Source organism: Puma concolor, chromosome D3 (assembly GCF_028749965.1).
Source record: "Puma concolor isolate L17-30 chromosome D3, mPumCon1.1.hap2, whole genome shotgun sequence".
In the NCBI taxonomy this organism is placed as follows: Eukaryota; Metazoa; Chordata; class Mammalia; order Carnivora; family Felidae; genus Puma; species Puma concolor.
In genome coordinates, this window is record NC_141678.1 from 21,638,332 (window position 1) to 21,663,207 (window position 24,876).

Consider the following 24,876-nt stretch of genomic DNA (forward strand, 5'->3'; position numbering starts at 1 on the left):
TTTCTCGAGTGGGGGCAAGAGCCTTGTCCTAGAATTCAAGCACTTCAAGCACTGTGCCTAGTCCTGACTGCCTGTCACCCCTTTGGGCCTGGGGAGCTGACAGGAGGCCATTGTGGGGCCCCATTGCCTGGTGGGCCATGGAGGGGTGGGGTGTGTGCTCAGTACATGGGTGATATAGTTGAAGTGACCTGTCACAGATGGGAAAGTTAGGAGGCTCAGCATGGGTGAGGGATAGACACAGTGGTGTCCATGGGTCCCGGGGCCTGGCCCTTAGGTCAGAGGAGGCTCCTGTGCGTATCCGCTTCTGGCTGAGACCAGGTGCCCACCCATAGTGAGCTGTCCTGCCACTCAGGTGAGTGGCCTGGGGATGATCTCTGCTGGAGGGGTCTGGGTCCGGGGTGGCCAGGCCTTGCCACTTCCTTGGTCAGGGCTGGAAATCCATGCTTACTTTCGGATGTTACTCAACCTGTGCTGGCTCCCACTGCACACTACACTCCCAGGGATTTGACTCGCCAGGGACTGGCATTTTCACCTCTGGCTGAGGTGCCTTTGCCAGGGCATCAGACATTCACCCTTGTGTGGGTGGAGCCGGGTCTGAGTGGGGCCTCTTGTTCTGTTGTGAGTCAGTTGGCTGTGCGGGGGTCAGCATTTGGCCTGGGACTGCTCTGGAGCAGGCAGGTGGCCCAGCTTGGGGACAGAGTGGGTGGAGGGCAGGGGCCTGTGTCCGAAGCCTCAGGCCCCCACTGCTTCCCAAGCAGGTGTGACCAGTGCCTGTCTTCACGATAGCCCCAACCTCTAAGCTGCGCCCAGTGAGCCACAGGACCCAACTGAGCTGGGAAGCGGCCCACCAGCCACCAGCTGACCTCTGCTGGGTCAGCTTTCTGCCTTGGGAGCTTCTCTCAGGGCCTGCATCTCTGCGTCTAAAGATGGTGGCAAGTGCCTGTCCTCTGTAGCCTGCAGTTGGGATTGGAGGCCAGGCTGGTTGGGTCCTTGACTATCCCTGGGCTCAGACAGCAACGACTGTGGAATGTTTGCTCTCCTTTCATATTATCTGTGAGGGCCTGTGGGCGTGTCCTCCCAGATCACCAGGCAGGGCCAGAGTGCTGTCCACAGCAAAGATCGGAGTGAGGGGCTGGTTTGGGCTTCAGTCCTGGTTGGTATTCCCTCAGATCACGTCATGAGTGTGCTAATCTGCTGAGGAGGCCTTGGGGGGGTCTGTGCCGGGATGAGAGGCTCTGACGCCTGGCTGTGGGGGGCTGGTGAGAGAGCTGGAGCAGGTCAGGTTTCCAGCGTCTGACCCCCACCCACCGTGTCTCTCTTGTCTTCCCGCTCCCTCATTCCTCAGATGCTGTTTTGTCACCTGAATGGAAAATGGGTCAGGTCCTGGTGAGGGAGGGGCCGCTCGAGCTGCAGACAGGCCGACGCTGGGTGCCCGCCTGGAGCACAGGGCTCAGATTCCAAGCTTGTGCTTCTTGCGCCCACAGGCGCCTGGTCCCTTCTCTGGCATTAGCTCGCTGCGCTGGAGGGGGCAGGTGGCCCAGCCTGGGGACAGAGTGGGTGGAGGGCAGGGGCTTGTGTCCGAGGCCTCAGGCCCCCACTGCTTCCCAAGCAGGTGTGACCAGTGCCTGTCTTCACGATAGCCCCAACCTCTAAGCTGCGCCCAGTGAGCCACAGGACCCAACTGAGCTGGGAAGCGGCCCACCAGCCACGAGGCGTCCAGCCCGAGGAGTGGTGACAGCGCAGGAGCTCCTGGCTGGGGGGAAGGGAGGAAGGAGGAGAAACAAAGGCGAGTGTGCCTGGCGCCGCCCACCATGTGTCAGTCAGAGGCTCGGCGAGGACCGGAGCTCCCAGCAGCGAAATGGTGAGATGCTGCCGGCCGCGTCCTAACCTCACTGTGCCCCGCCACGACCTCCGGAAGGTCAGAGTTCACGTCCAGCGGCCCCGAGGTGGAGGTGGCGGCAGGGGGCAGGGGGATCAGCCCCCGAGGCTGGAGGGGCCCGGCCCGGGGGGCCTGAGTCGGAGAGCCCGCTTCAGGTACCTGGGGAGGCGGAGCGGGCTGGTGGCCTAGTGTCTGCTGCTCCCTAATTGCTGCTCCCAGGCCCCCACCCCCAGGCGCTCCCCACCCTGCTCTGGAGAGGTGCCACTCTTCTAGGATTGGTCCCTGGGCTTCTGCAGTGATCAGGGCGGGTGGGGGAAGCCCTGGGGACAGCAGGAGTTTGTTCAGCTTTGTTTGGCCCCTACTACCTTCCTGAACCTTTTGAAAACACAGTGGGATGGGGTGGGTTGGGAGAGAATGAACGCAGGGAGTCTGGTGAGCTGTGGAAAGAAGCATCTTCCATTGCCATCATTGAATAGCAGGTGCCCGGCCATCAGCTTGGCTCTCCATTTTTTTCTTTTTGGTATCAGCTGAGATGCCTCTTTGTTCCTTGGTTTGTTCAGCAACTGGGGGCAGAGGACATGGCTTCTCTGAGAGTGGATGGGAGCCTCAGATTATCCAGTTGAATGCAGTCTTTTTGCAAATGAGGAAACTTAGGCCTGGGGACATTCTCAGAGCGGGTGGGAAGGTGGTCTTCTGATGGCTGCACTGGGGCTTCAGGAACATTTTCTAGTGCTTAGGCATGAGACCAGGGGACTTGGGTGTCCCTGTTGTGTCTCAGGAGGCCAGGGTTCTGGTGAAAAGGCCCACCCAGCCTCAGATCCCCGCAAGGCTGAGCCTGTGCTGAATGCACTGAATTTGGGCTTTGTTGAAAGGAGGGGTTTGGCTGAGGTGTGTGACCCCGGCAGACCTGGGAGGTGGTCTCAGGGTTTCTGGGGAGGTTCCCCCCACCAACCTCTGGGTCTGTTTTGGAGAACCTGATGTGATGTAGAAAGACCAGGCAGGTGGATGGAGCTGTAGCTGTTAGGGGTGTGCGTGTGTGCAGGTACACGTTCATGGGTGTTTTCTTTTGGGGTCTTGCCAGGCCCAATCCCTTAATTTATCTGATGAGGAAACAAGAAGCCCAGAGCCTTGAAGAGATTTTCCCAGATCCTGCAGTGCAATGGTAGCCGTAGCTCCCCGCTGCTCTGTGCTTCTGCACTGTTGGGGCTCCAGAGCAGACTGTCTTCCTGGCGCCTCTGTGGGCAGAGCTGGCCCCAGGAGTTGGGGGCTGTGAGGCAGGCTGTGCACCTCGTCTTCCCCATGCTGCCCCTGATTCCTAGTCCTCCTAAGCTGGTAGGCAGGTGGGTGAGACTGGGATGTGAGTCTGCTGACCAGAGGCAGCTGAGCCCCCAACTCAGAATGGGCTTGTGTTGAGGGACCATGGCAGTGCTGCTGGACTCCATAGAGAGGCAAGCTTGCTGAGGGTGGGGTGGGGCCTCCCAGACCCTGACTGCTGACCTGGCTGTGCGCGGACATCTGCTCTGCAGGTTGCACTTCCCCCAGCTGGCACTGAGGCGGAGGCTGGGACAGTTGAGCTGTATGTCCAGACCTGCCCTGAAACTGCGCTCCTGGCCCCTGACGGTCCTCTACTACCTCCTGCCCTTCGGTGCCCTCAGGCCGCTCAGCCGGGTGGGATGGAGGCCCGTGAGCAGGGTAAGTGTGCACAGACTGCTGGCCCGGCCGTCCTGGGCGCAGGCCTGAGGTTGGGACCCAGGACACGGAAACAGAGAAGGAAACAGTTGTCAGATTAGAGGTGATGATGTGGGTGCTGAGCCCCCTGGTTGGTCATCTTGACAGGCGAGTTGGTTGGGAAGGCCAGGCTGGTTGGTGGCCCTGAGGGCTTGCTGTGCACCGCCTGTTTTCCTTGCCTGCATTTGTGCCATTTAGGGGCTCTGTTTCTGAGAGGAACCCACAGTGGGCATTCAGAAAATGGTGTCTGATTCCCTGGGTTCAGGTAGAAGAGAGCGCAGAGGTGATTTTGAGAAGAATGTGAATCAATTCCAGGATGCCAGAGGGTGATTCAGGAAGGCTGGTGCCTGTCTGGGCCCCTTAGGGTGTGGATGCCTTTGAGGATGTGGGAGCCCAGGCAGAGCTGGATGAGGGAGCGACCTGGCCACCATTCCCTAGAGGGCCGGCTCCCTTGCCCTGGGCTCTCTGGGCAGGCTGACCCCAAGTAGGGCACCCTATGCTGAGACGGGCACGTCAGCTGTGAGGAGTTTGGGGAGCCATTAGCTCAGTGCACTGTAGAGGTGTTTAAAGTTGGAATGAAATTATACTTACACCGCGGGGACTTGGTGTCTAGGTCGGGCTGACAGGCAGCAGCTGCCAATTAGAGGCAGGTCCCACTGTGGCAGCGGCACCTGGGGTTTAAGAGGCGCTCCCCCTCCAGGTCGCCTGGCCCTGGGAGTTTGGCCCACGGTGCCAACAGAGACAGCTGGGGCCGATTCCCCTGTGCCTCGGGGCAGCAGCCCCAGGTGCAGACAGCTTTGTGGACCAGTCTCTCACAGTAGAGTGCCTCGGAGCTCAGGCAGGCTGGGTAGGGCGCAGCTGTGTCCGGGGGTGCTTGCCGGCTGGGGTGGGGGTGACAGTGATACAGCGCATCCTCATATGAAAGTCCCCGACCTTGTGCGGGCCATATTCCCTCCGCTGTTTGGACCAGAATGTGTGCTTTGGGCTGTGAACTTTCGCCTGCACCCAGGGTCCTGCCCCTTTCTGCCACAGCGTCTCTGTGCAGGTATCAGAGCCATTTATGCCCCTCCTTTCCTTAAGAAGTGAGACTGTGCTGGCCAGTCTCTCCTGGGGACCAGGGCAGTTGCTGTTAGACCTGTGTATAAAATGACTGAAATACTGAGTTTAGGTCACTGTGTCACAGTCTCGGCCAGTATTTGGTCTGTGAGAGTATTTGGGAAGCTCGGTCTGGTTCCTAGTAGGAAACAACCACATCACAAAGCCATCGCGGGTGCCCAGGTGGCCAGAGGTGGTGGCTGACTGGGGGGTGGCAGGGGGCGCGCAGGGCGGCCCACTCATCTGCCTGTCTGTGGCCTGCAGGTGGCCCTGTACAAGTCAGTGCCGACGCGCCTGCTGTCGCGGGCCTGGGGCCGCCTCAACCAGGTGGAGCTGCCGCACTGGCTACGCAGGCCTGTGTACAGCCTGTATATCTGGACCTTCGGGGTAAACATGAAGGAGGCCGCCGTGGAGGACCTGCACCACTATCGCAACCTCAGCGAGTTCTTCCGGCGCAAGCTGAAGCCGCAGGCCCGGCCCGTGTGTGGCCTGCACAGCGTGGTGAGGCCCAATCCTGCCCTCCACTCCTCCCTCCAGAAACGGGATTGTCACCTGTGTCTTTGGGAACCAGTCCCGGCAGCCTCCACTGGTGGCCCATGGGTACTCCTCTCAGGCTGGGGGAGTCCCCCTGCCTCCCTTAGTGGCAAGCCTTTCTCTGCCCTTTCAGATCAGCCCATCGGATGGGAAGATCCTGAACTTTGGGCAGGTGAAGAACTGCGAAGTGGAGCAGGTGAAGGGGGTCACCTACTCGCTGGAGTCGTTCCTGGGTCCACGCATCTCCACAGAGGACCTGCCCTTCCCTCCAGGTGGGTTGGTGCCTGGTGGTGGCCCCCATGGCCCTGCTGCAGCAGTGCTGGGCTGGGTGTCCGGGAGAAGGACGTGAATGGGTTGGGGAGGGAAGGGCCAGGAATCACTGTGTGGAGCTTCATGGCGTCCCTGGAGCCCACGTCCAGACTACACAGGCTCAGGTGCTTATCTGAGAGCCTGGCCCTCGTGTCTGCCCCCCACAGCTACCCCCTGCGGCTCCTTCAGGAACCAGCTGGTCACTCGAGAAGGCAATGAGCTCTACCACTGTGTCATCTACCTGGCCCCCGGGGACTACCACTGCTTCCATTCTCCCACTGACTGGACCGTTTCCCACCGGCGCCACTTCCCAGGTTGGCCAGAGCCTCCCGCTTTTTGGTGTCAACGGACCAGGGCTCCACATTTGGGGTGCTGAGGTGGGGAGGTGACTGCTTTAGTCCAGCCGGATGTGGGCAGCAAGGTGCAGCCTGGGGTCTAGCCCACTCTGCATTTGGAATGATACGGGTGGACATGGGACTCTGGGAGGCTGGTCTTCTTGCTGGGTGGGGAATAACAGTGTCCCTACCCCCACAGGCTCCCTGATGTCCGTGAACCCCGGCATGGCCCGCTGGATCAAAGAGCTCTTTTGCCACAATGAACGGGTGGTCCTCACCGGGGACTGGAAACACGGCTTCTTCTCGCTGACGGCCGTGGGGGCCACCAATGTGGGCTCTATACGGATCTACTTTGACCGGGTAAGCAGAGCCAGGCCCAAGGGCTGGGCCACTTGGAGTTCCCTCACCTCCTCTTCCATGCAGCCAGATCTATTGGGACTGTAAGTTCTAGATGGGCCCCTGCTAGGCCTGGCTCTGCTGAGCAGCTGCCCTGAGGAGGGGCTGGGTCCTGGGCTCCTGCTCTGCCAGCCCCAACCCCAGATGTGCTGCCACTTGCTCGTCTGGAGGTAGAGAGGGAGGGGGTTAACCTCCCAGCCCGCACTTTGCCTCTGCTGGGAACCCAGCAAGAACATTGAGCTCAGGGTGAGGCGTGCTGCTTGGAGGCTAAGCGTGTGAGAGGGTGGCCACTGCCTGTCCTTCCCCGGGAGCTGCCTTTCTTGGTGTCAGCTTGTGACTGCGCCTCACCCACCCTGGATGCTGGAGGAGAGTTGGGTCTGATTCCTCTATGTCTTTCTGGGTCCCAGTTCACAGCTGATACTGGGGACTGTGGTTAGACCTGGCCCATCAAGTCACTGTCCCTAGCTCCCTTTCCAGTCTGGGTTGGGGACAGGCAGCAGAGGTATGTTCCGAGTCCAGGAGCAGACTCCACATGCTGTGCCTCTGGCCTCCCACAGGACCTGCACACAAATAGCCCGCGCTACAGCAAGGGTTCCTACAATGACTTCAGCTTCGTGACGCATGCCAACAAGGAGGGCATCCCCATGCGCAAGGGAGAGCACCTGGGCGAGTTCAACCTGGGCTCTACCATCGTGCTCATCTTCGAGGCCCCCAAGGACTTCAACTTTAAGCTGAAAGCTGGACAGAAGATTCGGTTTGGGGAGGCTCTGGGCTCCCTCTAGAGCCTCTCTCCTGGTGGTGGCTACTGTGGGAGCTTTTTCAAACAGAAACAGGAGGGTCTTTTAGAGGGGAGCCTCCGCGGCTGGTCAGGGAGGGGTCTCAGGGCTGTGGAGTCTGACCAGGCAGGACCTGGGTGACTAGTTTCTGCTGTCCCAGAGATGTAGATGAGGTCAGAGCCCCTGTTGACCCTGGACCTATGTGGTCCCCTCTTCCCACTCTAAAGAGAAAGAACATGTAGGCCAAGATGATCTCAAATTCCCTTTTGGAGATTTTTTTAAATCTGTATAAACTGGAGACCCTATGTCTCCTGGCTGGGTGTTCAGTTGGTCTTGATTTCTGTTGTAAGACAGAAGTGGTTATGTATCCCCAGCACTGCTTTTTGGCCTCCCCTTCTGCCTTTCCTGCACTGACTGGGCTGTGCTGCCCCCAGAGCAGGGCCATGTGGCCTTTAACACAACTGCTTTCTGTTCCCAATTCATCCCACCCTGCTTGTTTGGGAAAAGCTGTCTCTCTGCACTTGTGGCTGAATGCATCATCCTGGACTCTGCCAGCGTCTTCTGAGGGGGTCTAATGGCATGGCGCTTAGCAGGTCCCATTGAGTGACCTTCCGGAGCTGGCAAGTCCTCTTTCCAGTAAGCAAGACCAGTTACTGAATCCCCTGAACGGTGTCCAAAGTGAATGGACAGGCAGGCAGGGGTGACCTATGGGGGCCAGGGGAGAGCTTGTCCCCCACTCATATCCAGACCCACATAAAACATGGTAAGTTGCTGCTGTTGATTCAGGGGCTTGTGTTGGAAGCAGAGGAGGAGCCTTGGTGTATTGGGAGGGGGCGGGTCCGTGCCTACCACACCTGTCCCCAGGTAACAGGTACACAATCCTTAGGGAGCCACCGACAGTGGGACCAGGGTTCAGGTTTCCTGGGGACGCTGTGAATTTCTCCTGCAGGAGAAGCCATTTGAACTCTTTCAACTGTATCAGTAGCACAGTATTTTTGTATGAAAAGTGGGAGACTTCTGAACAGTAATTCATTTAATTGCAACATTTTGAAATAAAAGATAAAACTCATTGCAGCTTTGCGTTCTGTTCTTGGAGGTGGGCTGAGGCCTCCCTGGGGCAATGACTAGCACAGAGCCCGCCTCAGGGCCTGGACGCGGGCGATGCAGGAACGAATGGGTTGGCGTTGGGCCTGGAGCTCAGAGGCCAGCTGCTGGATCTGCAACTCCACCTGGGGGACGGGAGGCTGAGCTGAGACAAAGCACAGCCAAGGGAGCTGTCCCAGGGCTGCCTGGGGTCTCACCTCCTGCAGTTCTTCCTGCACCTGCTGCTCTGCTTCATGGTCCTCAGGCCTGGGCTCCTCCTGGCTCAGTTCCAGCCACCGGCGCAGGCTTCTGGCTTGCCGCTGGCAGGACCTGAGGGAGTGAGACGTCTGCTGCCAGCCCGGCCAGGCCCTTGGCAGTGCCTCCAGCTAGGGAAGCAGCACATCTGCTACTTCTGGTTGGGGCAGGGAGGGTTCTGTTCCTCTGTCAGCTTCCACCACCAGCTCAGGCAACTCAGGTGGGCCCTGGTGGAACTCCTTCCCGTCCCTGTTCCTGGGTGTGGGGGGAGACAGGCTCTGGACCTGGATCACAGACAAGACAGGACAGCCCCCTGTGCACAGGCCTGTCTTTTCTGCACCTTCATCATGCACAGTCACTGGACCGCTGGCCTCGCACTTGACTTAGGTGGAAAGTTTTGCTCCCCTTTATCCTCTGTCCCACAGGTGAGGCAGACCTGAGCTGGACTGAGGGACAAAGGTGCCACGTGTGGGGGGTGGGCACAGGCAAAACACCCCAAGGAACCTGGCAGCCAGTTCTGGGGACACGGCTGGGGTTTTTCTGGGTCTTACGAGAGGTTCTGCTTCATGGTCTGGTAGTCCTGCAGTTGCTGCTGGATGCCCTCAAGCTCGGCCTCCAGGTCAGTATGGCCCATGGTAACAGGAGAATAAGCTTGATCTTGGTCACCCTCCCGGCTACGCCACGGCTGGATGGAGGGATTCCGGGCAGGGGCCTGAGCGCTCACAGTGTGGACAGGCCTTAGGCACACACCTGTGCCTGCAGAGCCTGGCCCGGGCCCAGTGCCTGTGAAGTCCCCAGGAAGCAGCAGGTGGGGGTGGGGGACACTGGCTGCAGATGGAGAGGCCTGGGGCACAAGCCCAGGGGTGATGGGCTGTGTAGATGCCTGTAAAGGGAGGACAGATGAGCAGGAAGGAAGGCTGGGGAGGGGCACCCAGGCTACCCACTGCAGGGGTATGGGGAGGTGAAGCCACAGGACTTGACCTAGCCAGCTCACCTAGTCTGGCCCTGGCTCTGCCCCTTTCTTCAGGACCTGATAGGAGGATGTCCCACAAGCAGCTCAAGGAACACTCCACACCTATGCAGGCCAGTCCCGCTCCTTCCCCAGAGCCTGGCTCTTTACCTCCCCAAGCAGCCGTTTTACCCTCCCCTCACTCTGAGCGGCGATCCTGCGCTTCAGGGAGAAAAGTGGTCAAAGGCAACTATCCTCGTCAAACCCCACACCTTCCGTTCCTTTCTGGTGACGACTGACCAGCTCTCTTCGGGCACCAACTCTGGGGGTGTCCCAACCCTGCTGCCGTCTCCTCTGTTACCAAGCACTGGGACCTTCTCTACCACCTGGCCATCCCTGCCCAGACTCTTCACTTGTATGTCACATGCCCTCAGGAGCCTCTGCCCCTTTCCTCCCAGGTGACCTCTTTAGGTCCCAAGGGTTTACCTTCACCATATGTGGACTGAGTTTTGCTCTCCAGCCCTGACCACACCCAGAATCTTGTTGCTTTATCTCAGATTTGACAGGTTTAAGATAAACTCTTCAGGCTTTACCCCAAATGGGCTCCCTACCCCCATTTCCCTCTTTCAGTAAAAGAACTCGTTTTTCCTGGAGTTACTCAAGCCAGAAACCCAGGAGCCATCCTGGATTCCCTCCTCACCCTTATCAAACCCATCGGAGCATCAGAGCAGGTCCTGCCGAGTCTGCCTCCCACGATGGGCTCTGCCCACAGCCACCACCTGATCTTGGCTCCCAGCACCTTCCGCTGGGCCACGGGAACACAGCAGCCAACAGGCCCCCACCATTTCCTACTTTCCTTAAAATCCAGACATTCCCCCAGGGCCTGCAGGACCCTCCATGATCTGCAGTGTCTTCATCTATGTCTGGGGCTCTTTGGTCTCTACCTCTAGGATAGAAGCTTCACAAGGGGGGCCTTAGCAGCCTTTCCATACTGTGTCCCTAGGACAGGGACACCTATACTTGGTGAATGCATGAGTGGCCTCGCTGCATCCTCCTGAGCTGGCAGTGCTCTGGAAGCAGTGAGTGCAGCTCCGGCTACAGCACCGAGCACATGAGGAAGAGCACTGAAGGCCAGACCAAAGAATGAGACCCCAGGTGACCAGGAGGACTTACCCTGGCAGGTGCTTCCACCCCACATGGCATGAAGGAGGAAGGGGGCAGCAGTTCTGGGCCCATATTCAATGTGGGGGGCAACTTTGGGCCAGGGTGACTTGGTAGGGTCTTGGGCTGGGGCAGGGGTCTGTCTGGGACCAGTGCTGTCCAGGCCTCTGGCAGGCAAGGCGTCATCAGGGAAGGGCCCGCTGGCTGGGTCACACCTGGGTTACACTCCCACCGTGCCTCAGGCCTACGCAGAGGGAGGGGCAGGAGGTGGTCAGGCCACAGTACCCTCCTGAGGACCAGGAGGGAAAGGGGGCCACTCACCCTAGGACCATAAAACATACCCTGGTCTCCCAAGGGTGCGACACCCCAGGGGCCCCTGGCTCTGCACGGGCTCCAGCAGGAAATGTGGGCGTCGAGGCTGCTTTCTTGCCAAGCGGGCAGCATTGCTGGGAAGAAACACAGGCCTGTTCCTCTAGGCTGCTTGGGGCACCCAGTCTGACCCCTCCAATCTTACAGGGAGACTGAGGGCCAGAGAAGGAGAGGCTCTTGCCCAAGGTAAGCGGTGAACCGGAAGTGATCCTGGGCCATATAGTACTTCCAGTAATTCCAATGAAGTGAGCCTGACGACGTGGGGATGCCTCACCCACATCATCTCACTTGACCTCTATAACAACCTGGTGCTCCTCCCACATCAGAGTGGGAGCAGGCTCATCATGGTCAGACCCTATCAGGGCTGGGGGTAAGGGAGGCAGAGAGGACTGAGGCCCAGTCCAGTACCCAAAACCGCCCCCTCGCCCCCACCACAGGTAACCTCTCTGCCAGGCTCAGGTAGTGCTGGTCACTTGGAGCCGGTGTGCAGGAATGGGCCAGGTCACAAGCAGTAGGGTTTCCGAGAGGGAGCCCATTTCTCAGCTGTACGCGGAGAAGCAGGGAGACTGGAAGGTCTGGGGGCACAAGGGCGGGGCTGCCCTACAGCCTATATTCCTTTTCCTAAAACTACATGTTCTCTCCCCCATGCTCTGCAGGAACAGAGGATGCGGTCCTGTCAGTTGGGACCCAATGGGAATGGGAGGGATGTGACAGGATTCTACTGGAGAGGGGTCCAAGCAGCTCAGCCATGACCTCCCTCCTGTACAGTCCAAGCCTCTGCCCAGACAGGAAGAAAGGAGGACAAGGTGAGGGTTGGGCTACTCACAGCTCTAGAAGTTGGGAGTCTCCAGCAGCCAGGGCCAAGCTGCCCAGAGCTCCCCGTGACTGAGGATCTCGTGTCCTCTTGGCCTCCAGGGCGGCATCCCCAGCCCCAGCAGCAACACAGGTGGAAAGGGGACTGTCAAATGTCACTCTCCTGCTGGGCATGGTGGATGTCAGGGGCTGAGGCTCCCTGCCCTGGCCCAGAACCTTCTGTTTCCACAGCATGGCACAGCGATGGACCACACGGTGGAGACTGTGGGCCGCCTGCAACAGGCCTCTGGTCAGGTCATGCCTGGTCCTGCCTGTTCCCCAGGAGAAGGGGTGGAGGACCCAGGGCTCACCTGCACCTGCTGCTGGGCATGCAGCTGCTGCCGGAAGGCCTGCATGCTGGCTGCAAACCGTAAGAGGCGTGTGGCACCTTCCTGAAGGAGCTGCTGGTGGTAGGCCTGAACAGCTCGCTCCAGTCGTGCCTTCTTTCTCCTCCTTTCCAGTACCAAGCCCAGCCACGCGGCCCACACCTCCAGGGAAAGGAGATGAGGCCCAGTTCACCTTGCTTAAGCCTCCCGCTGGAGGTGTGCCCTCCTTTGAGGCATGGCCCTCTCCTGGAGAGGCAGGGGCAGTGGGGTGTGGAGCCCCCCTTACCTTTGCCTGTAGTGAGAAGGACCAGAACCACAAGGCCCGGGCCGTGCCCCACTGCTCTCGCTTCCTGTTCGCCAGCTAGGGGTCAAAAAGAGGACTATGGAAGTTTAGCCTTTAAGGAGGCTGCCCTGACCACAGCGTCCTGGTCACTCTGAGACCCTTTTCTCGCTGCCCTCCTTCCATTAGAAAGGGCCCAGTGCTGGTGGGCCAAGGAGTGATCCTTTGGGAAGAACAAAGGCAAAAAGCTCCTAGGGAAGGGAGCAGCTTGGGGCGGTGTGCTGGGCTCACCAGACACCTGCACATGAAGGTTTGCTGGGCATGATGCAATCCTGCCTGGTGTTTTATCAAGTCCTTGGGAAAGACATGCATTTCATGTTAATTTTTTGGATATTACCCCTGAAATATTTTCTAATGTGACACTGTAGAAATCAGGCCCTGAAGTGACTTGAGCTTGTACAGGTCACAGGTAGAAGAAGTGGCAGTGCTAGGAAATGATTAAGGTTGGGGGGGGCCCTAGGACGAGGGTGGAATTAAAAATGTTAAATGTGGGGGTGCCCAGCTGGCTCCAGTCAGTAGAGTGTGAGACTCTTTTTTAATTTTTTTTAATGCTATTAATATTTTTTTTGAGAGAGAAACAGAGTGCAAGTGGGAGAGGGGCAGACAGAGAGGGAGACAGAATCTGAAGCAGGTCCCAGGCTCTGAGCTGTCAACACAGAGCCCGATGCGGGGCTCAAACTCACGAAACGCAAGATCAAGACCTGAGCCGAAGTCGGATGCTTAACCGAGGCACCCAGGCACCTCGGAGCATGCAATTCTTGATCTCAGGGTCATGAGTTCAAGCCCCACATTGGGTGTACAGATTACTTAAAAGAAATGAAAATAATAATTTAAAAAAAGTTAAACATGGGCTTGGGAGGCAGTGGGAAGGGGAAGGGGCTTCTTGCTGGCTCCCACCTGTTGTTTCCATTGGCGGAAGTAGGCCCGGCTAAGAGTCTGGGCCAGGAGCTGGGCACCCTGCCTCTGCAGGAGCTGGGAAGAGAGCAGACAAAAGCAATCAGGGCCCTGTATCACAAACACCTGGGTGCAGCCAGAGGGTGAAAGGCTCTGGGCCCAAGTGAATTGTCCTCCCATCCCCAGGAAGAGGAGTTCTGGAGGAAGCCAAGGGCCTCCCATACCAGGCATGGGTGTCTACGGGACTCTGGAGGTCTCCCAGGTCTGATATCCCATGTTTCAGAATGAATCAGATCTCTCTGCTGGGCCATCTTCTGCCTGGGGGAGACCCGACCCTGAAACTGGTTTCCCTCAGTCTTCTCAGAAAGGCTCCGGTAATCTTGTGCCTACAGGATCCCAACTACCCAGCACCCATCCTGGTGGTCGTGGGTTCTACAGAAAGGCCCTCCTTTTCCCCAGATGGTCGTCTCCCAGCCTGAAGCACCCCCTCTGTACAGCGGCACGTGGGGAGCTGCCGCCTGCCTCACCCGCTTCCTGACACAGCCCAGATGGTGCACCTTCCACTGGGCCATGGCCTGCAGCAGCAGCCACCGGTGGTGATGCCCAGCTGCCCTCTCGAGCTGGGCTCTCCGCTGGGCTGCCCTCTGGCCTCGGTCCCGCCAGCGCTGAAACCAGGTCCTGAGACATCCTAAGGCAGATCTGAGTCAGAGTTTGCTCTTTTGGAGGGTTTCTACGGACAACTCTGCAATGGTGGAAATTCAGAGAGCAGAAAAGGTCGTGTGGGGGTGGAACTGGGGCGTCAGCTGCACTCCGTAAAACCTCCACATGCAGACAGTGGCCACTCTGAGGACAGCTCTGGCCACCTTCAGTGGCTGTGAGCACCCTGGAGGCCGGAACCAGGTCTGCTGTTTACTGCAAGGGCCTTCCAGAGCCACCAGCCTGTCCACAGCAGCCACGGGTCTGCAGCACCCCTGCGGAGTGTCCTCAGGATGCTGCCGGGGGTGTGGATAAGACCTTTGCCTCGGTCTGAGGGAGTGGGGCGCCATGACTCGATTTTGCCCGGGAGGAAACAAAGGCTTGGTCCAGGCAGCTCAAGCCAGGCACAGTGTCTGCTGGGCCATGTCCTCTGCCACTGTGGGCACTGCAGGCAGGCAGAGGCTACATAATGCATTCTGTTTATGTCACCAGATTCTCCCTTGAGGGAGCAAGCACTTTCTTCTGTTTTTTGTTTTTATTTTTTTCTTTCAGGTTTTTCCCTTTTCTTAGGCCCTGAGAGAAGTTTCTTTTAGAGACAACAGAAGAGGGTTGGTACCAGGAAACTGATGCCAAGATGGGGTGTCCTCTGGGACTTGCTGGAGAGGGCAGGGAAGGAGGATTCACACGCCTGGAGGTGAGCATTAGTACCAAGTGCTGATACGTGCTGGGTACTGCTTCAAGTGTGCCTATTGTGTCTCACTGAACCCACAGGACCACCCCAAGAGGCAGGTACTATTACTCCCATTTTACAGATGGAGAAACTGAGGCTCAAAGAATACTTGGCGAGGTCACACAGCCAGCATCTGACCCCGCCTGTACTAGGCATTCTGTTGAATGTGTTTTATGATGCCTTGCCCTGAGTTCATCCTTCCCCAGCACTGGGCCCCATCCTTGGGCTGCCAAGGTGTGCCTGAGACCCGAGGCCTTAACTAAGCCCAAAAATGGTTCCACAGGTACTGTGTGCATCTGCAGTTTGCTGAGAGCACAGCGTCTTGTCACGTGGCCTCCCAAATCCTTTGTACCACCTGTAATGGCCCCACGCAGGGCCCACCACACGGTGTCACTCCCTTCTACGGAAACTGCCTGCCCCTTGGCCCTGCAGAGAAGCAGCTTCAGGCTGCACCCCACGCCTGTCACCTCTAACACCCACCGTGACCACCTGGGCCGAGTGTGGATGCCTGACCCACACTGGCACTGACAAGGCCTCTGCAGCCCTTGATGCCAAAGCTCTGTCCAAATAGAGGCCAAGGGATGAGCTGAGCCCCTCAGCTTCTTTTTTGGAGTGAACTGGAAACGCAGCACTGGTTTCTGGGGTGAAGGGCAGCGTGAGGACGTAGAGAAGCACATTAGGGGTGGAGCAGGTGTGGGATGTTTGACCCCAGGGTTCTGGCCAGAGGAAAGCAGAGATCTGTGTTTATCAACACAACCAAAGTCAGACCCAACCAAAGTTGATCAATTTTTGTCCTGGAGCAAACTAACAACTTGATCTGTTTTCCCTATGGTCTGATTTAAACCATTTCCATTTGTTTTCACTTCCAGTTGTATCTTCATTTACTCTAAGCACTGGTTTTCCCCTCAGAGTGCTGGATACCCCACTTCAGGGACATGGATCTCAGTTTCCCTGCATCTCATCTCTGCTCCTGTCTGGACCATCTACTCCAGGCTTTTTATAGAAGGTATTCAGACTGCCCAAGGCCACTGCTCCCTAAACATACAAGGAAGCAGGATCCTATGTGATGGGGCTGACCTGAGAAGCAGCCAGCCCCTGGAACGACTTTCCAATTGAAACCACCCCACCTTTGACCCCTCTTTAAGAATTAGATTTTTGGGTACCTGGATGGCTCAGTCAGTTAAGCATCCAACTCTTGATTTCAGCTCAGGTCAGGATCTCATGGTTCGTGAGTTTGAGCCCTGCGTTGGGCTCTGTACTGACAATGTGGAGCCTGCTTGGGATTCTCTCACTCTCCCTCTTTCTCTGCTCCTCCTCCCCTCTCCCCCTCCCTCTCTCAAAATAAATAATAAACTTAAAAAAAAAAAGAATTAGATTTTAAGCCTTGGTCTTGCATTTGAACATAAACTGGTTGGGACACCAGAGTGGCTCAGTTAGTTAAGCATCTGATCTCGGTTTATGATCTCATGGTTTGTGAGTTCGACTCCTGCGTCAGGCTCTTCGCTGACAGCTCAGAGCTTCCTTGGGATTCTCTCTCTCCCTCTCTGCCCACCCCCACAAACACTCTCTTTCTCTCAAAAATAAACATTAAAAAAAATGAACACAAAGTGTTTAGCTGGGATTGGTTGGGAACAGAATGCTATGATGTACTAGGTTGAACAGTTACCCCTTCCCACGTTTATGTTCATCCTGGAACCTCAGGGTTGGTGTATTATTTAGCAAGGGGGTCAGCACAATTAACTGACCCCATCCTGTAGTAGAGTGGACCTCTTGATACAGTAGGATTGGTGTCCTTCTAAGAAGAGACACAGGGGAGAGAGCCTTGTGCACACAGAGGCTGAGGCTGGAGTAATGAGTCTATAAGCCACAAACACCAAGGACCACTGGGGCTATCAGAGGCTGGAAGAGGCCAGGAAGGACTTTCCCTTCCAGCCTTCACAGGAATCATGGCCCTGCCAATACCCTGATTTCGGATCGGGCCTCCAGAACACTGAGAGAACAATTTTCTGATGTTTTAAACTTCCTAGCCTAAGGTACTTTAGCATCAGGAAACACACCTACAGGAGAAGAATACAAAGACTGAGGGGAAGCAAATGGAACACAAGACAGTTCTGTGTCCTTCACAATCCTCTCCCCAGCTTCCAGGAACTCTGCTCACCCCTATCCAGCACCTTCTGGGCCTCCTTAATGGCATAGTCCTCCTGCTGTCGGTAGTATATCTGCACTGATGCAGCCTCCCGCCACTGGACCAGGACCTAAGGGGCAGATGAAGAGCAGAGATGTGATCATGGCACATCCTGACTTCCCAGGACACCCCAGCTGTGCTGGCAGCTCCTCATGGAATAAGCCCAGTTGGGAACACGGCACACATGCATGTTTTGGGAAACGCCAGCCAGCCACACAGGCAATGACCAAACCCCCAGTCCCCACAGGAAGCCCAGTATCTCAGGTGATGGGACTATTCTATAGAAGAACTTAAACTTCCTACCGGCCATCAAAAAGTCATTATGTGGGTTTTTGTTCTATTATTACTTGTTAAATGAAGCTATATGTTATATGCATGCAAGTTTTTTTAAGTTTAGTTATTTATTTTGAATTTTTTTTAATGTTTATTTATTTTTGAGAGACAGAGCATGAGCAGGGAAGGGGCAGAGAGAGAGGGGGAGACACAGAATCCGAAGCAGGCTCCTGGCTCTGAGCTGTCAGCACAGAGCCCAACGCAGGGCTTGAGCTCACAAACCGTGAGATCGTGACCTGAGCCAAAGTCGGATGCTTAACCAACTGAGCCACCCAGGCACCCCTAGTTATTTGAGAGACAGAGAGGGAGAGAGAGAGAGCACGAGCGAGTGCACAACCAGGGGAGGGGCAGAGAGAGAGGGAGAGAAAGAGAATCCCAAGTGGGCTCTGCACTGTCAGTGCAGAGCCCGATGTGGGGCTTGAACCCACAAACAGTGAGATCATGACTTGAGCCAAAATCGAGTCAGACGATTAACCAACTGAGCCACCCAGGTGCCCTAAGTTTATTTTTGAAAGAGAGAGCATGCACCAGAGCACGAATGGGGGAGGGGTAAGAGAGAGAGAGAGCGCGCGCAAGAGAGCATCCCAAGCAGGCTCCATGCTGTCAGCACAGAAGCCAACATGGGGCTCAATCTCATGAACTGTGACCTATGCCAAAATCAAAAGTCAGACACTCAACCAGCTAAGCCACCCAGGTGCCCCTGCATGCAAATCTTTCACACTGAGACACACACGAAATCACACTAACAGAACACTTTACAAAGAAGTCAAGCAGCCAGGGGACACTTGCTGCCCAGGCATGAATGCCATTCCCCGCAAAAAGGCCTTCTCCCTTCCATGCCCTGAAGCAGAGTCCTGACCCTCCTTCCAGGGCTGGCCTTGGAGCTTTTCTGACAACAGATTGGGCCTTGACTTTGTGTTACTCTTCATCCTCTGGAGGCTTCAGAGTTGTCAGGACCAGTACCAGTGCCTCCTAGCCTTCAAGCAGGTGAACCACTGCTGTTCTGGGTTCCTGGCAAACTGCTTTTTTCTAAAACATCCCCAAGTCCAGGGACCACTTCTGTCATTCCTCCCCATCTGTAACATGCCTTCTTCCTACAGCTGCATCCTGGCATGCCCTCCCTCCTCTAGCACGGGGGACAGGCCCCACACATAGCATTTGGGGGCCACTTCCCACGGATGATGACCAACAATCTCACATTCCTGGGGTGCTCTATGCTTTCCAGAAAGCCTCTGCAGCCACAAAACCAGCCACAATGAGTGAGCAACCTCTTCTGATAAAAAGACAGAAGCATGCTTAGTTTGTCCCAGTGGAAAATTCCACATGTGTAGGAAATACTGGTTCTGGTAAGAACCAGTTTGCTCACTATGTTTTTGTTTTAATGGATATTGGTTATTAATTCAGTAAAAAAAAAATTAATAAATAAAACCCAATTAAATGCTCACACAGCTGTTATGTATGCATAGAGGAGGGTGTTAGCCCATTTCCCAGGTTCCACGTTCAGTGCAAATCTTTGGTGCTACCCCCTCGCAGAAGCACAGTTCCAAACCCTCCTGGGTGACCAGCTGGTCTCCTCATGCCTCACCTTGGAACACAAGGTCCGCCTATAGTGAGCACTTGCTTGGGAGGTTTTCTTTGCTTCATTCACACGGGCCATGGTGTTCTCTCTCCAACGATGGAACACATTCCTGTAGGACACAGGCCGGGGAGATGGGGGTGACACCAGTGTGGAGACAGTACAAGGTTTCTGTGAGCCGTTTCTGGTTCTTCCACTCATTCCTCAGTCGAGGTACAAGGTACCTTGGACGCCTTGTCCCTAACAGTATTGGTCTCACTGGCAGCCATGTTTATGCTGACACAGACACTCAACACATGGCCGGTGAGCACCTGCCCTGTGCCAGGCACTGGGGGAGCACTGGGGGCACCATGGTGAACAAGACCAAATACGACATCCACACACGTTAATGTGCTGCAGGGCACACAGAACGGTGACAGTGTAGTTGAGTCATGCCATAAGAGAGGCACAGATAGAGATGGCATAAGGGCACTGGAGCCCCATCACCATGCATGCTGCTGAGTTAGTTCAGGGACTCCCTCTTCCTCATTCTGTCTAAAGAGCTGGACGGGCACTTCCCTGGAGGGTGGAGATGTTAAGTCCACAAGACCCACCACCAACAAGCAGTCTGGAATATGATATGCTGAACAAATCCAGAGGAAGGAAAATAAAGAGCAGAATGAGGGAGGTCTGCCAGGAAGCAGTGAGTATACAGCCTGGTTTAGCAAGAGCTGGAGGGTGGACTCATGACAGAGCTGGAGCTGAGAGAGCAAGTGACTGAAGGGTGTGAGAGATGCCTCTGGAATCAGTGAAAGGCCTGGAGGACCAAGCGGGAAGGCAGGTGAGGCGGGGCTGAGTCCAAGGGAGCCACTGCAGCCCTGGAGCAGGAGGTGCTCAATCTTGCAGGGGAGGGAGCCGTGTTGAGAGGAGCAAGACAAGTGGGAGTTCTCGCAAATGTCCAAGTGACGGCTGCCTCCTCGAGACCCCACTCTGCACATAGTAGGAATTCGAGACAGGAGATGAACCAATGAATGGGGTGCTTGCTGTGGAAACGCCAAAGCCACGCTGTGAGCGTCCGGCCCGGCTCTGGAGTCTGCGCCCCATTCCTCGGGCTGGGCCCAGAGATGCCGAGAGACTCACCATAGCAGCTGCCTCTTGTGCTGGCTCTCCCTGGCCGCCACCTCCCGTAGGATGCTCTGCACCTGGCTCTGGTAAGTCTGTGGGAGACCAAGAGGACTAGGAGCCAGCTGTGGGCCCACACCACTCCCTATATCTAGGCAGGCCTCACAGGTGCTGTGATGCCCAGAGCACTCACCACAGAGGGGGCAGAGGCCAAGAGCCCAGAGTCCCAAGGTCAGAAGAGTGCCCGGACAATAGGCCACTTGGACGGTAAGGCTGGTACCTCCAGCAGCACTTGTTTTTACTTTGCTGAGGGAGGATCAAAGAGCTCAGCCCTGTGGTTGTAAGACCCACAGCCCAGGTACCTTGCTCTTTGTGAGGCTTGTGGAATTACTCGCTCCAGCAGGGGCAGGGAGAACAAGGAAGGGAAGCCAAGTCTCCAGCAACCCCCACCCCCTCGGCGAGGCGGGACATGGAGGAAAGCAGCAGCCCCTACCCCCCAGGCGTGCAGCGCCCTGTGCAGCAACGTGTGCCGGTGATGCAGGTTGGCGCGCGTCAGCTCCCGCTGCTCGGCATCGTGCAGGGTCAGGCACTGTGGACAGAAAGAAGGGCCAGGGGCCCAGCTGTGGCCCAGCTGTGCCTCTGTCTTACACCCAGCCTGGGTACTCGGGCCTGAGTCCTCATCTCTGAATAGATATCTTTTGGGGGCTTTGTGAGGATCAGGTGGGGCAAGTGCCTGACTCAGGGTAAATGCTCAAGCAATGGTGATGGTCTAAACACTTTTTACCCCAAGTAGGATGCTTATAAATGGTTAGACCAGGAATTTTATGTTCAGTGGGTTCAGGCAAGAACCTAAAAGAATATTAGGGACTTTGAGCCAATCATCTCACGAAACCAGGTTAGCGTTTCCTCCTCTGCTGCCCGGCCTCTCCCCCATGCTCAGAGGCAGGTGCTTGCCGAGAGGCTGTAGAGAAGCCATATGTCCGCTCTGAGTCATGCTGACACACAGCTCTGCCTGGCCACAACCACATGCGGGGGCGTCTATGCCAAAGCCTTACCTCCCTCCACCTGTTCCAGGCCCAGTGGAGGAGCCGTACCGAGTGGAATTCTGCAGCCAGCATTAGGCCCATCTTCCTATGGGGAGGGTTGGAGTCAGCATGGCAGCCTGGACCTGGGCACCACTCACGGTCCCTGGCCCCTACCTAGTGGTTCTTAAATTGGAGGAGAAGGGGACCAAGACCTTCTCTGAAGAGCTGCCAAAGGATGTGGGCTCTCACCTCAGGAAAGTGAGCACCTAGTCAAATTTTTGCATACAACTAAAGGGCTCAAGTACCAGTGAAGCACGTTCATGTGCAGGCAACTTAGGAGGTTAAATGTGGCCAGAATTTGAGAGTGGGGGAGATCCTCACAGCACAAAGTGGGTGCAGAAAGGCATCAAAGCAGGACAGTGTCTGCAGTATCCATGTGGGTTGTCTGCCCCAGCTCTCTCTGACCACACAGTGTGGTAAAAACTGCCACAACCTGTCCCCAGGCTGTAGCCGCTGGTCCTGGGGGAGGTCAGCTACCCTGAAATGGGCTCATCAGTCTAGTCCCTGGCCACTGTCACTTTGAATGGACCCCAACCAGTGAGTAGGATGCATCCAATGGATAGGACCTCAGATCCATGGAGCATGTCTGTCCCTAGTTGAGTTCCTGAGGCTGGGAGCCCCAGGAGGTACCCCAGGATACTTTCACTTGAGCCATGGTTTTGCATAGACTGTATCAGGTAGAATTTCTGGAACTTAAAACCAGAGTCTAGGCTAACAGGACTCTCCGATGGGCATTCAGAGCTGATGGCACTGCCACTATGGTCAAAGCTGGCCTGAGATGGCAGAGCGTCTGGGCCAGAAGCAGCCCCTCACTCTGTTCTCAGCCCTCGGGCACTCTCCCTCCAGATGCAGAAAGCCTTCCTGAGCTGTCTGTGGTGGTGGTGGGCACAGGCCACTGCTTGCCGCTGCCGCTCCTGGTGACAAGCTGCTGCCTGTTGGTGCCATGTGGACCAGGACCTTCGCAGAAGCTGCCGCTCTGAATGAAGGATGGCCTGGGGCAGGACAGCAGGGAAAGAACAGAGCGGGTCAGGTAGCATGGGTACAGGAGCCAAGAAGAATCTACAGGCCAAAAATAATGACCAAGGCCAAAGAAATGGGCTTTAACAAGCTGCCCTGGCCTAGAAGCCACATATAGACTCTGCTGACAAAGTCAATAGGCACTCCACGCCGTGCCCTGTCTCATGAGTCCTGGTCACAGGCAGAACACCCCTCAGTGTGGGTCTGGGTTCCAGGCAACATCCAGAGCAGAAGAGGCAGCACGTGCAAAGACTTGAAACAGGTCCTGCCTCCTCAGGGATGGCCACTTACCATTCTCTCTGCCAGGCGGTTTTCTCGATGCTGAAACATCTTCTGCCACCACACAGCAAATACTTTCCTCTCCAACATTTCCCTAAAAATGGCAAACATCATCATCATAATAATGGACTTAAAACAAAGCAACTACAAAAAAGAATGAGAAGTTCCAAATAATTGGATTTTTCCTCTTATGCTACTGAATAAGTTGATGGCACGCCTGGGTGGCTCAGTTGGTTGAGCATCTGACTTTGGCTCAGGTCATGATCTCATGGTTCGTGGGTTCGAGCCCCAAGTCAGGCTCTGTGCTGACAGCTTGGAGCCTGGAGCCTACTTCAGATTCTGTGTCTCCCTTTCTCTCTGCCCTTCCCCTGCTCGTGCTCTGTCTCTCTCTCTCTCTCAAAAATAAATAAATAAACATTAAAAAAAAAGATGAATAAGTTGATATGGGGGGGAAGGAAAGAGAAAGACCAGGAAAGCAAACAACAGTAACCAAAAAGCCCCACAGACAACCCAATACTCTCCAAGTGATTTCTGGTGTCAGCGAAGCATTCACACAGTACGAAAAAGACTGACTTTGAGACCCTGTCTCTTCATCAGTTCAGTTCCACACTGCATTACTAACAGTGCTCAATGATCATGAGTGAAAGCCTTTCTAGTTCATTCTGACCAGCCAGGTTGCTGCTACATAAATCCCTGTGGGAAGTGGTTGAAAACAGATTCCAGGCCTCCGGGAATTACTGTGGCCCCAGGAAATGGTAGGTCTGAAGTGGGCCCCTAGAAATGATGTTTAAAACAAGTGTTCCAAGTGAGACAGACAAGGAGACAGGTTTGAGAACCACTGCTTCGTCACCTCTGCCTAGGACTCCCTACTCACCATAATGACGTCAAATCCTGCAAAAGCAGTACTGGGACAACTGGTCAATGGCCACTAGGAGCTGTGCATTGGTAAAACCATGGAACAAAATATATAATGCAACTGTTTTCAGCCCTGGACAGCAGGCAACACAGACTGTGATACTTAGAGACCAGAAACAAGTAAGGTGAGCTCTCTGGCTGCCCAGACTTTCTGCCCGAGGGCATGTTCTGAACCATGGGGGCAGGGGGAGGGAATCCAAGCAGAGGACAGTTTCACAGAGTTGAGGCAGAGACTAGAGTTCAAAACTGCAGGTGAAAGACTGTATGGACACATGTGGCCTTCCTGAACCTGGGCAGGTAGAGAACTCGCCCTGCCCCAGAGGCATGCTCACAGACACCTTGCACACTCCATAAGGGGAACACCCAAACTTCCATGTGAGTCTGCTCCATCTACATATAACACTGTACAGGCAGGCTCTGTGAGGCTGATAGCTGATATCAGGGCTGACAGCTGGATGGAGATGACCAGAGGTTGGAAAGGGCTGGGAGATGGAGTTCTGACCCAGCCTGAATGGAGAGACTTTGCTGAGAACATCAGAATTCAGAAAGGCTAAGCCTCAGTAACAAGAGCTATGCTCTAACACTGAAGACAACATTTAAAGAGCTTCCACATGAGGTGCCTGGCTGGCTCGGTTGATAGAACATGCAACTCTTGATCTCAGTGTGGTAAGTTCAAGTACCATGCTGGGTATAGACATTACTTAAAAAATAAAATCTTGGGGCGCCTGGGTGGCTCAGTTGGTTGGACGTTCCGACTTCGGCTCAGGTCATGATCTCGCGGTCCATGAGTTTGAGCCCCGCGTCGGGCTCTGTGCTGACAGCTCAGAGCCTGGAGCCTGTTTCGGATTCTGTGTCTCCCTCTCTCTGACCCTCCCCTGTTCATGCTCTGTCTCTCTCTGTCTCAAAAATAAATAAACGTTAACAAAAAAAATTAAAAAAAATAAATAAAATCTTACACACACACACACACACACACACACACACACAGACCCACACAAATGAAGAACAGAATCATACTTTATACGATCAACAGGAACCACCAGAAGAAACAGCAACTATTGCCTGCCAGAATAAAATGCAAACCCTTTAAAGGAAAAATAGCTGTCAACAAGACAATGACCCAAATGTTGCTATCAGCAAACACTTAAAAAGTTATTATAAATAAGTTTGTGTACTTTTTAAAAAAAGTTTTATTTATTTATTTTGAGAGAGAAAGAATGAGAGCAGGAGAGGGGCAGAGAGAGAAGGAAAGAGAGAATCCCAAGCCGGCTCCTCACTGTCAGCACAGAGCCCAATGCGGGGCTTGAACTCACGAACTGGGAGATCATGACCTGAGCCAAAATCAAGAGTCTGAAACCCAAATGACTGAGCCACACAGGTGCCCCAAGTTTGTGTACTTAAGAGATGAACAAAATTAGTTAACAGACAAGGAATCTTGACAGAAAAATAGAAAGTACAAAAAAGAACCAAATGCTGTGGTGGCTCCTCAAAAAGTAAATGTAGAATTACCATATGATTTGGTGCATTCCACTTCCAGGTATATAAAACCAAAAGAACTAAAAGCAGGGACCCAAACATATGTATGTACAACAATGCTCACAGCAGCATTATCCACAATAGCTAAAAGGTAGAAATAATCCAACTGTCTATGAACATACGGATGCATACACAAACTGTG

General features: G+C 55.2%; 2 protein-coding genes and 1 long non-coding RNA gene across 13 annotated transcripts in view; 2 read left to right on the plus strand and 1 right to left on the minus strand.

The window, feature by feature from the left end:
• The window catches only part of PISD (phosphatidylserine decarboxylase), a 36,208-nt gene extending 28,087 nt beyond the window's left edge, over positions 1 to 8,121 (plus strand). For 4 of the 11 annotated variants that reach the window (XM_086682025.1, XM_086682024.1, XM_086682026.1 and 1 more), the window contains 7 exons: positions 759 to 2,034; positions 3,406 to 3,571; positions 4,967 to 5,203; positions 5,370 to 5,508; positions 5,713 to 5,859; positions 6,080 to 6,240; positions 6,834 to 8,121. In XM_086682025.1, coding sequence (XP_086538151.1) covers positions 1,859 to 2,034; positions 3,406 to 3,571; positions 4,967 to 5,203; positions 5,370 to 5,508; positions 5,713 to 5,859; positions 6,080 to 6,240; positions 6,834 to 7,058 — 1,251 coding nt within the window. In that variant the 5' untranslated portion in view covers positions 759 to 1,858 and the 3' untranslated portion in view covers positions 7,059 to 8,121. Of the gene's footprint in view, positions 1 to 758; positions 2,035 to 3,405; positions 3,572 to 4,966; positions 5,204 to 5,369; positions 5,509 to 5,712; positions 5,860 to 6,079; positions 6,241 to 6,833 lie in introns of those variants that run through there. The other 7 variants (XM_086682030.1, XM_086682023.1, XM_086682033.1 and 4 more) reach the window with 5 other exon arrangements.
• The window catches only part of SFI1 (SFI1 centrin binding protein), a 104,841-nt gene continuing 88,032 nt past the window's right edge, over positions 8,068 to 24,876 (minus strand). The window contains exons 17-33 of the mRNA XM_086682034.1: positions 22,296 to 22,377; positions 21,801 to 21,979; positions 20,958 to 21,033; positions 20,396 to 20,491; positions 19,921 to 19,997; positions 18,811 to 18,913; positions 16,866 to 16,962; positions 13,809 to 13,969; positions 13,285 to 13,359; positions 12,334 to 12,408; positions 12,033 to 12,209; positions 11,696 to 11,955; positions 10,842 to 10,946; positions 10,513 to 10,744; positions 8,942 to 9,273; positions 8,354 to 8,465; positions 8,068 to 8,281 (exon numbers count right to left, since the gene is read on the minus strand). Of these exons, the coding sequence (XP_086538160.1) occupies positions 8,177 to 8,281; positions 8,354 to 8,465; positions 8,942 to 9,273; positions 10,513 to 10,744; positions 10,842 to 10,946; positions 11,696 to 11,955; positions 12,033 to 12,209; positions 12,334 to 12,408; positions 13,285 to 13,359; positions 13,809 to 13,969; positions 16,866 to 16,962; positions 18,811 to 18,913; positions 19,921 to 19,997; positions 20,396 to 20,491; positions 20,958 to 21,033; positions 21,801 to 21,979; positions 22,296 to 22,377 (2,344 nt within the window). The 3' untranslated portion in view covers positions 8,068 to 8,176. The remainder of the gene's footprint in view (positions 8,282 to 8,353; positions 8,466 to 8,941; positions 9,274 to 10,512; positions 10,745 to 10,841; positions 10,947 to 11,695; positions 11,956 to 12,032; positions 12,210 to 12,333; positions 12,409 to 13,284; positions 13,360 to 13,808; positions 13,970 to 16,865; positions 16,963 to 18,810; positions 18,914 to 19,920; positions 19,998 to 20,395; positions 20,492 to 20,957; positions 21,034 to 21,800; positions 21,980 to 22,295; positions 22,378 to 24,876) is intronic.
• LOC147575397 (uncharacterized) lies at positions 18,757 to 22,677 on the plus strand. The gene is made up of 2 exons (XR_015242350.1): positions 18,757 to 19,991; positions 21,812 to 22,677. It is a non-coding gene; the product is annotated as an uncharacterized LOC147575397 (long non-coding RNA).